We start from the raw sequence: 13,516 nt of genomic DNA, 5'->3' as shown, positions 1-13,516 counted from the left end.
TAGGTCACCGGAGTCAATACCTGTTGATCTCAGAATATCTATCAGCTTATTGTGCCTGACACAGTCAAAAGCTTTCTTATAGTCTATAAAACAGGCATAGACATCAACATTCATATCTATGCTCCTCTGTAACAACACATTTAACAAGAAGTGTGCCTCATGTGTACCAATGCCATTTTGGGAACTGGACTGATTCTGATCCATGTGGGATTTATATTTCTTGTATATTCTAGTGTGAATGTTTTGCAAGAATATTTTGAGCACGTGAGACATCATACAATAATCATCGCACTGAGACGAGTTGGGCTTCTTCGTTAGTTATGAAGGTTGATTTCAGCCCGTCTGATGGTATTTCTCCTGAGATACTGTATATATTTGATTGAATAATGATGTTAAGATATTGAGGCCGGTAGATTATTGTTCTGTTAGTACCTTGAGAACTTCAGTGTACATACTATCTGGTCCAGTTGTTTTACCATTCTTTTGAAGTTTTACGGCATGTACAACTTCACTTTTTGTTATTTCAGGGCTATTTTCATTTATTCTCTCGTTAGGTGAAGGAGGATCATTTCTGTCATCTTTGAAGAGATTTTCTATATATTCCTTCCATTGTTTGAGTTTCCCTTCCACACCCAAGATGATTTCATTATTGGCATCTCTCAAAATTTGACCATATTGTCTCCGTTGCAAGCCAGCAAGTTCTTTTACTTTCTTATGCAAGTTAAAATACTCATGCTTCTCTTGAAGGATCTCAATTTCTTTACACCTGTCTGACATCCATAATTCTTGGGCTTCTCTGCACTTTCTGCATACAGCTTAGTTTAGGGTTTTGTATTGAATGTGATCTGTAGTTTTGTGTTTTCTCCTTTCATTCATAAGTTTTAGAATTTCATCTGTCATCCAGCTCTGTCTTTTGATGTTGTTGCAGTGTCCAATTTCAGTTTCCTGGATTTCAATCACACTATCTTTAATGAAGTTCCATGTGGATTCTAGTTCTGATGACTCAGTGTTTCTTATTAACTCCATCTTCTTTTCCAGCGCAGTTCCAACATTAGTTCTTATTCATTAACAGACCATTTTTCAGTACAAATCAAACTGGCTTAACTCTTATAACTTGAAAACTGCAGGAGATAGCCAAACAATCTTCATATTTATCATCCACCTGCCCAAAGGTAGGTTTTTAGGTCCATACCATTTCAAATTCCTGGAATGGACTGGAGGTTTATAGGTCATATGCTTTCTCGATGTCCAGAAAAACAATTATAATTGTTTTACTTTTCTCCCAATACTTCTCATAGAGCATTCTGGTGGCAAAAATGAGGTCTATATTTGATCTATGAGGTCTAAATCCATGTTGTTCCTCCTCAAGTGTAGGTTCAACATATTTTCTAATCCTGCTCTCAAGGGTGGATTCATAGATTTTGAAGCCATGTGACAGCATACCTCTGTAGTTGGTACATTTCTTTCTATCACCTTTTATCAACAATGAGATGATGACTCCTTGCTCCCAGTCATTCGGTATTACATTCTCTTTCCAGATTCTACTTAGTACCCTGTACATCCACTGTTGTCCTACCTCTCCTAGTGCTTTGATCATCTCAACACTTAATTCATCTGATCCAGTTGATGTGTTGTTTTTCAGCTTAGATATTGCTGTCTCTACTTCCAACCATGTCAGATTAGTGGTATTTGTGGTGCCAAAATCATAAGGTTCGTTGTCTAATGGGGTGACATTTTCATAACAGTTCAGCAAAGTTTCAAAGTGCCTTTGGAACTCCTGTAATATTTTGGTCTTATCCCTAGTCACCTCACCATTAGGAAGTTCTACAGATTGGATAAATTCATTTTGAGTTCTTCTATTCTTAACAATACTGTATAACAGTTTTTTATTTCCATCCTGCATTATTTTGGTAGCCAGATCTTCCTTGCATTTCTGCTTTTCAGCTACAACCAACTGTTTGACGTGTAATTTTTTCTTTCTGTAAAGTGACAGCTTCTTCTCTATTTCATGATGATCTGCCCACATTCTTGCTTGATATAAGGATCTTCTTGCACGGTTTCTGTCATTGATAGCCTTTTTAATATCATCATTCCACCAAGCAGTTTCTTTAGGTTTTCTTATTTGACTCTGTCGTCCACATGCTTTTTCTGCTGTACCAACCACAACTTTCTTTAGAGCATCCCATTCTTCATCTACCATTTTCAGTTCTTCTCTTGGCAACAATCTGCGGACACCTTCCCTGAATTCTTCCTTTACACTTGGCTCGGTTAGTCGCCAAGTTTTTATTTTTTGGACTCTTTGTTACAGAATTTGGGAGGTCTTTTCTCTGCAATAACTGCAACCAACAGTCTATGTCATCACTTGGAATGACCTTAACATCTATGACATTTTTCCATACATTTTGATCTATCAGAATATAATCTATTACTGTACCTATTTTATCATCCCAGCTATATCTTGTGATTTTATGGGAGTCTCTTTTCTTGAACCAAGTGTTACTCACTATCAGGTTGTTTCTCATGGTAGCAGGTAGGGACCCCTTTTGGAGGCAGGCCTACCCAGGGAGTGGCGACCCTGCCTGTGTGAGTCCCAGAGCACACTGACCCGGTGTGTAACATATGGTAAGGGTCCCAGCTCAGGGTTACGAGTGAAGACCTCAACGACTTCTACAGCGGAGAAGGTGGACTTCGGTATGGTGGAGATGGCAGAAGAGGCAACCCTGTATTCAGGGATTAATATGAGTATAACCTGCTGCCTTGTAGGTTGAGGTGACTGGACACCAAAGGCTAAGGGAGAAAACCCTGAAAGAAAATCTCCATCTATGTTAGACTCAGCAGGTCAACAGAGGGATTACTGAAGAAGTTGCTTTCGAGAATAATACAAAACAATAATGAAGACCAAAATAAAAGCACGAAGGTTCCACGCAGGACGTAACAAAATACATACAGAGAAACTATGTTGGTTTGAAGTACAATGACGATGTAAAAACAATACGTGAGGGAAATCTGGGTCATGAACGAATTTAGCTCTGCTTCACCAAAATTCAATCTTTCGATGAAACATTCCGAATGAAACCATGCTCTGCATACCATTTACACCAACCACCTAGCTGCTTCACCAAAATTCAATCTTTCGATTAAATATTCTGAATGAAACCGTGCTCTGCATACCATTCACACCAACCACCTAGCTACCATCTACTGTGGACCAGTCGAAACTGGCTAGAAACTGCCAGGAGCTGAATCTGGGCCTCTTAGACTAGAGAAATAAAGTACAAAAGACATGTACCCAAAGCAAAGATCAATTAAAAATGAATAAGGTTTATTCATTTAAGATTGGCAAAACAATTAAAATGTGGGCACAAAACAAGCAAAATTGGAAGGTACAGGGAGATGGATTCTCACATACATAGTCCATGAGGTTATCTTAATCACAATCGAGTCGTTTGACTCATTAAATTCAATCTCATGAAATTTTACACTGTCACAACAGAGGTATTGTGAAAAGTGACACAGTTGTACTCAATTATTACCAAACAGTGGTGATTAAAATTCGATGCAAAACATTTCTTTCTCAAGGGCAAGACATCAATAAGAGGTGAAAGTAGCAGCTTTCACACAAGAAGAAAATATTATTATCACAGCTCCCCAGATAAGACAAGGCTTAAATCAATTATTTTAAAAGGAACATGGCTCACAACAATCTCCAAAGAGACTGTATTCCCTAGAAATGAAAACGCCAGAGAAGTAACGCAGGCAGAAAAAGAATAAATATGGAACATAAGGATGTTAAAAGGAGTTTCCATACTTACAGAAGCAAATATACATGAGTCAAATGAAACAAATAGAATTGAGAGTAAGATCCCAAAATAGGCAAATTCATTTGCAGAGCAAGCCGCAAACAATAGTAAGATAAAATGTATGTATGTTTAGCCCTCAGCCTGAAGGCTGGATGGATCCTCAACAGCTCCACCATCAGCTGTAATAGATGGCCTAGGCATCACTGAAGAGGCGTACTAGGGAAATGAGGAGTGAGGTAGTTTCCCGTTGCTTTCCTCACAGAGCCAGAAGTTGCTATTACATATCAGTCTGCCAAGCCCACTGAAATGCATGCACCAACTGACCCTGTGAGCAATATTTTCACACCATTCATAGCAGGGACTGGCTGCAAAAGGAATGGCATTACTAGCATCACTCATACCTCAATCACTTTCATTTTTTCAAAGCCAAGGTTAAAGCTGAGACAGATCAATGAAAGTAACAAGATTGCTCTAGCCCATACCAGAAGACATAGTGCACTGTAAACACTAGGTCCTGCCAGCAAAGGCATAAGATAAAATAATAATAATAATAATAATAATAATAATAATAATAATAATAATAATAATAATAATAATAATAATAATAATAATAATAATAATAATAATAATAATAATAATAATAATAATAATAATAATAAAAGCAACATCCATAAGGAACTAAAACATAACACAGATCTGGCAGTCACACAATGCCTACACCCACCCACCCACACACACCCACCCACCCACCCACCCACCCACCCACACACACACACACACACACACACACACACACACCAAATATGCAAAGTAGAATAGATAATATAGTATCAAGACACATTACAATAAGAACCGTAACAGCATGGCAAGTGTCAGTCGATGGCTCACGAGCTTGATCTGAGAGCACAGATCAGATATCTGGGTCACCGCAAAATAGGCTAGGCTCATCCAGTTAACACCATAACCAAATAACAACACACACGCTATATGACATATTCATATCGCACATAAAGGCGAACATGAATCGTACAGCATTAGCGTTAAACCATATTACAAAACATAAGCTCAAGCCAGACATCGAAGCCAAAGAGAATATAAAAGGTCTCCAATCAAAAACCACAAACAAACTCATCACACACACGGATCAAATGGATCAGTGTCACCTTCCGCGCCTACGTAAAAATGAATACATAACAAACAGACATGAAGAAAAGGAAAGACACTGAAATACGTCTGCAGCAAATAAATAAAAGTATAATATGCAGAACAGGGATCTCTCAGCACACTAAACCAGCATAACTATGGCAAGCCAATGAAAGGAAAACAATTACCTGAAGCTTAAAGGTATAGAATACATAAGAATACATAATCAAGTAATCATATACATTGTCTCAAACCAGAGAGTCATACTGGGTAAATTATGAATCTTTTTAAAATACCAGAAAGAGATAAGAATCATCTCGTAGTCCAGCGCCTCCATATTTTTAACCCAAGCCATTATTGTCTCCCGAGCAGAGAGCAAACTAATCAAAGATAAGTTAGAAAGAAAAGCTTCGGCACTCCTTCATTACATGAGGTGCCATCTGTCTAATCGTGATGAACTACACGTCAAGTTTGAGAACATAAACGAGTAACAATTGACTGATCTATGATATCATAAAGAATGCGATATCAGAAAGTAAAATATGAAGGTAATTAGGTGTGGCACATCAGTCAGAGTGCAGAGCCATCAAATCATGACCAGCCGTGGCCACCTATAGGCCGACGACTTCAGAGATCATCATCAGAAATTTTTATCTGTCCGTGAAGGGAACGGCGGGCCTCCTAGATGGTAATACCGTCTTGCAAGCCAAGGAGATGTGATACAATGAAGGAGATGTTTACAGTAGGTGAAGGGGTTGGTGGCTGTGGCCTATACTAAGAACTGTCCCGGCATTTGCCTTAGTGCAGCAGAATGGTAAACCACAGAAAACTAGGTGGCCACCTAGGAGATAATGCCTACTCTCTGGCTGGGAGAGTTGCAAGAGTTGGAGAAGGAGCGAAGGAATCGTGAGATGGGTCAAAGAAGCTGTGAAGTTTAGGAAGGGTGAGGGAATATTGTACCTCTTGGCCATGTGCTTTATGTATATAGAATTTGAGGTACAGTAAAGAATGTATAAATTAGGTAGTATTGGTTTAGTATCAACAAGATTAAGAGGAACACCACTATATATTACTAATAACAATACACATACTTACGTAGCACATACACATGATTGTGGAGAAGACAATGAAGTTCTTTTTAAATATATAAATAAATTTCAGTTATTCTCTGGCTGTGTTTGTCTGCACTAGTGGCCATGAACTGTTTACGAGTGCTGGATGCTCTCATTCTTTATTTTACTGCTGATGTTTGAACTTGAATGAGTGACTGGATGCAAAGAAATGCGAGTTAATAATTTTCTCCCATTCAATTAACGTTTATGCAAATTATTCTTCAAACTGTTCTTGGAAAACAGAATAAATTTAACATGTAGGGCGCTTCTTCCTGTTCTATATCTGCTCTCTTCCTCTCCTGTTAATAGGTTAAATTTATTAATGTATGTGTCATTTAATCCACCCTTTTAAGGGAAAAATGTAATTTGGTCTTTAATTGCACTGGTCTTTGGTGAGAAGTACCTTTTGAAATCTGTGACAGTAATCAAGAGATAGTGGGCTCGAGCCCCACTGTTGGCAGCCCTGAAGATGGTTTTCTGTGGTTTCCAATTTTCACAACAGGCAAATGCAGGGGCTGTACCTTAATTAAGGCTACGGCCGCTTCCTTCCACTTCCTAGGTCTTTCCTATCCCATCATCGCCATAAGACCTATCTGTGTCAGTGTGACGTAAAGCAAATAGCAAGAAAAAAAAATCTGTGATGTATTTTTATTGTTGCTGGATCATGCTGTATGTTTAATCATCAAAAGCTGTTAATGATTTCTTTATACACAATTGTTACTTTGTAATTTGTGCTTTGAACTCGTATCCTCTGTTGTTTTTTTGTTGTGTTGTTATTTTGATTATTTAAAGTATATATTAGTATCTCAGTGTTAAACTTCGGTTTCCCTTTGCTTTATCCTGGTTCTTTTCTTCATTTGTACTTACCACAGACACCATCTAATTTCCCAGCAGCTTCCAACCAAAATTCAATGATAGGATAATAGACAAGTTGCCTGATTTGATCATCAAAAATAAAGCCTACCAGTCCATTCTATTAGTTTGTGGTTTATTAATAAACTGTTAATTTAATATTTACCTATTTATTATTATTATTACTCTTATTGTTATTATCACGAGGATAACATGGATTGCAGAGGTGTAAGAAGGTGCTGGGGTGAATGGGTGGACAGAGAAAAGATAAGTAATAATAATGCTCAAACTGTTCAAATATTCACACTGACACATTAAGTAAACAGCTGATCCAAATATAATTGCCTACATTCCTCTGTCTGTATGTATGTCTACCCCTCAGTCTCATTTCTTGATACCGGATCGGGACAAGATGAGATTAATTTATACAGCATGTTTCTACGCCAGATGCCCTTCCTGGCACCAATCACAGTTGAGGAGCTAATGAACATGAAACTGGGTAAGGGGTGCGAGGACTCAGCTCTGGCCTATGGATAGGAACTGTACCGGCATTTTCTTTTAAGTGAAAATATTAAACCACAGAAAACTATTCTGAGAACAGCCAACGGCTTCTTCTTCGATTCTGATTGTAACTTTGAAATTAACCAATAAACTTGAGAGGGTGTGGCTAGTTTAATCTTGAATGGTCTCGAACCTTCCCTGAGGGTTTATAAACTGCAGATATTCACATTTCTTGGCCAATTGATCGTCATCTTACTGAGTGTGTGTGTCAAAGCAGGAGGCGGGCAACCTCATTCTCGGTCAACAGTACATCTACAGTACATAACATCTTTCTTTCTTGCTAACTCCGCAGTTTAACCCAAGGGAAACATCCGAATCGCTAACTATGTAACCTACTTTTCTAAAAATGTACTGTCTGCCGGCTAATATAAAAACCTTCATAAAATCTTCAACTGAAAAACGGGGATAGAGAGTGATGTACCCTCCCGAGCTCCCCTTCATCTTGGTTTGAGGTGACTAGTTTCATAACTGTTTTTTATTTTGTAATGTAGTAATGTAATTTCTATACAAGTCAACTCAGTAGTTTGGGAAGAGCCCCTGTTTCATTGGCCTAGAGCCCTTTAGGTTTTTAGTGTTTATTATCTTGGAGTGCAGGGTACGCCTCCATTCATTTTGTGTTCGGGCCAGTTATTTAACCTGCTCCTTTTCTATGAAGGCCCCCGTAGGTTGGGTATTAAGTACCCCTGTATTAATCAGTTTTCATATCGCAAGTTGTGCCTTGAGAGGCCAGGGTTGTAAGTTGATGTTGCCTTGAGTATGCAGTAAGAAACTGAGAGCCTGTTAGCTCTTTTCCAACATTGTTGACCAACTCGAGTTTCCCAGGTGTGGTATACAAGCCCCTTCCATTTTGTTTTGTCAATGAACCATTCTTCGTTCACTGAGGTATGCTCATGATGTGAAATGTGCCGCTGTGCTGCACACGTAGCGAACGATAAATGGGACACGGCGTTGGCGAATGGCCCACTTCGTACCGTGATTTCTCAGCCGACAGTCATTGTAGAATGTGTTGTCGTGTGCCACAGTAATTAAAAGTAAGAGGACTTTTCCTATTTGTGAAACTCACAACCTGACTTTTAACCCCGTTTATCTTCATACCATTGCCTACTATCCATCTCACAATATTATCGAGGTCATTTTGCAGTTGTTCACAATCTTGTAACTTATTTATTACTCTATAGAGAATAACATCATCCACAAAAAGCCTTACCACTGATTCCACTCCTTTACTCATATAATTTATATCTATATAAGAAAACATAAAGGTCCAATAACACTGTCTTGAGGCATTCCCCTCTTAATTATTATAGGGTGATTTGCCGGCCCCGTGGTATAGGGGTAGCATGCCTGCCTCTTACCCGGAGGCCCCAGGTTCGATTCCCAGCTAGGTCAAGGATTTTTACCTGGACCTGAGGGCTGGTTCGAGGTCCACTCAGCCTACGTGATTAGAATTGAGGAGCTATCTGATGGTGAGATAGCGGCCCTGGTCTTGAAACCCAAGAATAACGACCAAGAGGATTTGTCGTGCCGACCACACGACACCTCGTAATCTGCAGGCCTTCGGGCTGAGCAGCGGTCGCACGGTAGGCCAAGACCCTTCAAGGGCTGTAGTGCCATGGGGAGGGGCGGGATTTGCGACAAACCAGTAGTGTTACAAAAATGTGACATTGGACTGGGAGGACTTTAGAGTAAGGAGATGAGCTGCTCGACCAAGCAGTATGTTTCAAGCTGTTAATGGAGAGATGGTGTGGAATGACATTAGTATATCATGAATAAGCTTGATTCAAGTTTTTAAAAGTAGAAAGTATCATATGAAAATAAGATTGGAATTCAAGTGGACAAATTGGGGAAAATATTCATTTGTAGGAATTAGGGAATGGAATCATTTAGGGGAGATGTTAGAAAATTTCAAGTCTTCCTTGATATCATTAAAGGATAAACACTTTATTGGAAAAGAACAAACAAGTGTAAAATCATATATATGAGACAGGAACAAGAAAGGAACATATAAATAAGATGAACATAATGACAGATCAGTGTGGGTAGAGATTTTAACAGAAATAGAAGAAAGGGACAAACATGAAAATGCATAAAGACAATCTCCACATATTCATACACTGCCATATTCAGATAGACAGGAATATAATTGTATATTTTAATATTGTAATTTCAAGTGGGAAAGGAGGCACATTCTCCAGTCACCATCCCTGAACTGTATCTACAATTTGTGGAAAATAAATAATAATAATGATAAAAGACTATCTAAACAACTGATAGGGTATCCGCAAAGTGGGCATCAGCTGTATTTCAGATCAGTGGTGATTGATTGGTGATTGATTGGTGATTGATATTAGGTCTAATTTGTTGGCACTGAATTCATTGTAATTCACTAATAAGACATGTCACATTTTGTAGGTGCTGTGAGTTGTTGTGTTTGCATATTCTATGTAACTGAATTGTTGAGTAAGAAAATAATCTGAGATGTAATTTCATTCAGTAGCATGTGGGGACACTTGAATATGTCTGGCCAGGTTCGCCCTGCTACAGAATGGAGTAGACCATACAGCCAGCGACTTAATGCCGAATTTTGGGCAACAGAAAATAACTTCCTATAAGGACCAATGGCTTCATGCAGTTGAGCTCTTGTTAAGAGGTTTATGGGCCCTTAGTAGAGGAAATGCTACTGAAATTCCATTAACTCTAATGTATGTTCTCCAGAGGGGTTGCTGAAAAAGGTGCTTGTTTTCCATGTCAGGGCAAACCTAATTTGTAACCAATTTCAAACTTGGGCGATAAGTTGGTTGGTCAATATCTGTCACAAATAAATGGATCAGTTTATCAGGAGGAATTGTAGAAATGTTAGAGCGTACCATGGGAGCGATGCGTGTTGGACTTATCTGATCACTGTGACAAGTGGGAAAGGGATACTGGTTCAAGAGAGGAACTGGATAAAAAAGCTAGCCCAAGCAATACAACTGACTAGGTGCAGCTATGAATTGGCAGATTTGCTGAAGCAACACAAGGTGAACATTGTTTGAATACAAGAAACACGATGGGGAAGCGACAGAAGTCTCATGAAATTGGAGATGGATACAAACTCATTTACACATTAATTAGAGAAACTTTGAAAATCTTTGGTCCAAATTTAAAATGTGAATGATAATGCTGCCAGCACAGAACAACATAAACTACATTTTAGATTTGGACCACAGATTTTCGAAGTTTCTGATCAGCCTTTAACATTAGAGCATAATAAGATAATGTCCATTCCAATGAATCACAATTTTACTGGACACTGTAATTAATGTACGCTGTTTAAGTTTCTTCAATCATCTAGTCAATGTTTTATTGTGACAGTTTAATGTAAGGCTATGTAGGTGGTTTTCTAGTGAAAATTTGTTTTTAATATAGGGAATAAGTAGTATGGGCATTTTTTTATGTGCAATGTCCAATGTTTTAAAAATAAATCTTAATTCTGTATCAATTATTCTTATCAAGTGTAATGGCTGAAGAGGTCCTATAATAAGTAAAAAACATGTACTAAAAAGTGCAATTTGTAAATGTTAATACAGTAGTCCTAATAATAACTTAACATTTTAAAAATCTGATTAGAATTGAATAAGCTGGAACCAGAATGATTTTCTTTGAAAGTTATTATATCCAATAATCCTGGTGTGTATTATTTCTTATAGCTTTGGTTGTATCCTATGCTTGTGATTATATGCTAAAGTTAAAGATGAAAAACATGAATTTCTAGGTGTAAGGCTCATCTCAAAAATGATTAGGGAATGTGATGTTTTAGATATTATACAGATCTGGGAGAAGTGGCACAATAAACTGAAATGATTTAGTCTGTGTTAGAATCAGTTCATAAATTGTTTTAATGCTCTTGGGAAGTATGCTAAGTGGTTAGATGCGATGTATAATAGGCTCAAAACTAAATCATGCCTAAAATAATACCTTTTGTACTGTGTTGACTTCACGATGTAAAAAAAAAGTATATTTTTCATACTAAGGCTTCTACAATATAGTGATAGTAATATTCATAGATTTTTTTCCTTCTTTAACAGACTGGATTACTTTCTGGAGTTCCTCACCTCAGCAGAGTCATTTTGGCTTTGGGTGTATCCTATGCTTGTGATTATATTCTAAAGAAGAACTTCTCCTACACTACTACACGGAAAATAGGTGTTACAATAAGTGAGTACGTGCATGAGAACTTTCTTTCTCTGTCTTAGAAAAAAACATGTCATTCCGATACCTCAAATTAAATGTTATTTTTATAACTGGTCTAAGCAGAATTGAAGGCACACCCTTAATTTAGGCCTAGGAGTTATTTGCAAACCGTCCCAAAAGAGAGTGATGATCTGTATATTATATATTATGTTTCCTGTGATCACTTTGACAATCAATGATCTCTCTAATTGTACTTACTCATTCCCAAAACTTGAAATATGAATGCGGTATATGCAGAGGCATTTTAAGCTGAATTCCATTCCTACCATTCATCTGCTCATGTCATCGCCCTCTACTATGACTGCGCTAATACGCCTTCTCATTCGCCCAGTTTCACATGTAAACGAGCGAACATGGCGTACTTACCAGTTCAGGCACTTGGAGCGCTGAGAAGCTGGCATTAGTCTGCTTGACAGACACGCTCAGTAATCATTGCTAAGAGTGCTGGTGTAATTTGAGCCTGTATTTACCTTATTTGGTTATTTCTTTGGCCGTGAACCGTTTTAGTGTTTATGTACATAATATTGTTTACTGCTGTGTGCCTTAATGTAAGATGAAAAGAAGATCGGGAAGTGGGATTTCATTTCATGAATTTACTCTCAACGAACTATAATGTCATAAATGGCTAAATGTTATTCCAAGAAACATTTCTCGCCGAATTTCAATTCAAGATCATCCTAACGATATGTTTGCCACACCAAATAAATCTACACTTCATGCTACGTAGGAGATATGAACTGCGAGACTGGAATAACACTCTTAGTAAAGGAGCGCCTCTTAGCAGAAAGTCAGTGCCTAAGTGAAGCAGAGAGATTGTGATTGTTGGTAGTCCATCGAACAGCAGACATTATATGACAAGAAACTCGGCACCTTCTTTCAACAGAAAGACGCTTCATTCCATGTTGAGCGAATCAAAACTACTGAAGATGTCCGTCATCCAAACGAAAGTAGAAATCGAATTACCCTAGTCAATAACATTTTCTCATTTCTGCTGTGACTACAAAATAAAGGTTACAGCAGCATTTTTCTTCTTTAAGAGGCTTTTAGGTACAGAGCTACATAGTTTAACACTCAAAGCAATAAAGGAAGTCGAAGCTTGCTGTTTTTTTGTACTGCACATTGTGAGTGACAATCGTAAGACTAATGTTAGCAGGATAAGAAGAATGTCTTCTTCAAAACACATTAAACCGAAGATCTGTCATCCTGTTGGTAGTGAAATGCCTCTTCTTGCTTTCGACAAATGGCACATTCTGAAAAGTCAGAAATTCTTTACTCAAAAAATCTGTGTTTGATAGTTCCCAGGATATAAATGGTGATTTTATCAAGGAACTGTATCAGATGCAATCAAATGAAACTGTGAAACGGGTTCATTTTTCTTACATGAAAAAACATCGAGCCGTCTAAGTTTAAGAAATGAATGTGCTGCGCGCGAATGATATTTTCGCGACTGAAGTAATAACAGCCCTATGATATTTAAAAGACCATTCCTATACAGATATGCATGATTTATTTAATGCAGGTACCACTGTCAAATACAAGTTACCGATAAAAAATTGATTCGACATACGTGTCAGTAGCACAAATGTAGCAACATTGCAGCCGGACAAGATGCTTGATTCTTTTGACAAGTCCAAGGTGTTCAACAGTGCTAATGGATTGATTTATAAAAGAGATCAAAACAGCAGGCTGCATTACCCATCTGATTTGCCACTGTGGATTTTGAAAGTTATTCATGATTTTGTATTGAAAGCACAACTATTTGTACATAAAAATCCTGTTGCATCTATGAGTGACCATTTAGTTTCTGTGTTGCGT

At 37.9% G+C, this 13,516-nt stretch overlaps 1 protein-coding gene across 1 annotated transcript in view; it reads left to right on the top strand.

Moving 5' to 3' along the window:
- Positions 1 to 13,516, top strand: part of LOC136858760 (sialin) — a 104,943-nt gene that overhangs the window by 42,158 nt on the left and 49,269 nt on the right. The window contains exon 7 of the mRNA XM_068225739.1: positions 11,536 to 11,665. Coding sequence (XP_068081840.1) covers positions 11,536 to 11,665 — 130 coding nt within the window. The remainder of the gene's footprint in view (positions 1 to 11,535; positions 11,666 to 13,516) is intronic.

The sequence above is a fragment of the Anabrus simplex genome, chromosome 1 (assembly GCF_040414725.1).
Source record: "Anabrus simplex isolate iqAnaSimp1 chromosome 1, ASM4041472v1, whole genome shotgun sequence".
Classification (NCBI taxonomy): domain Eukaryota; kingdom Metazoa; phylum Arthropoda; class Insecta; order Orthoptera; family Tettigoniidae; genus Anabrus; species Anabrus simplex.
Note: the sequence above shows the minus strand (reverse complement) of the source record. Positions and strands in the feature narration are given on the sequence as shown.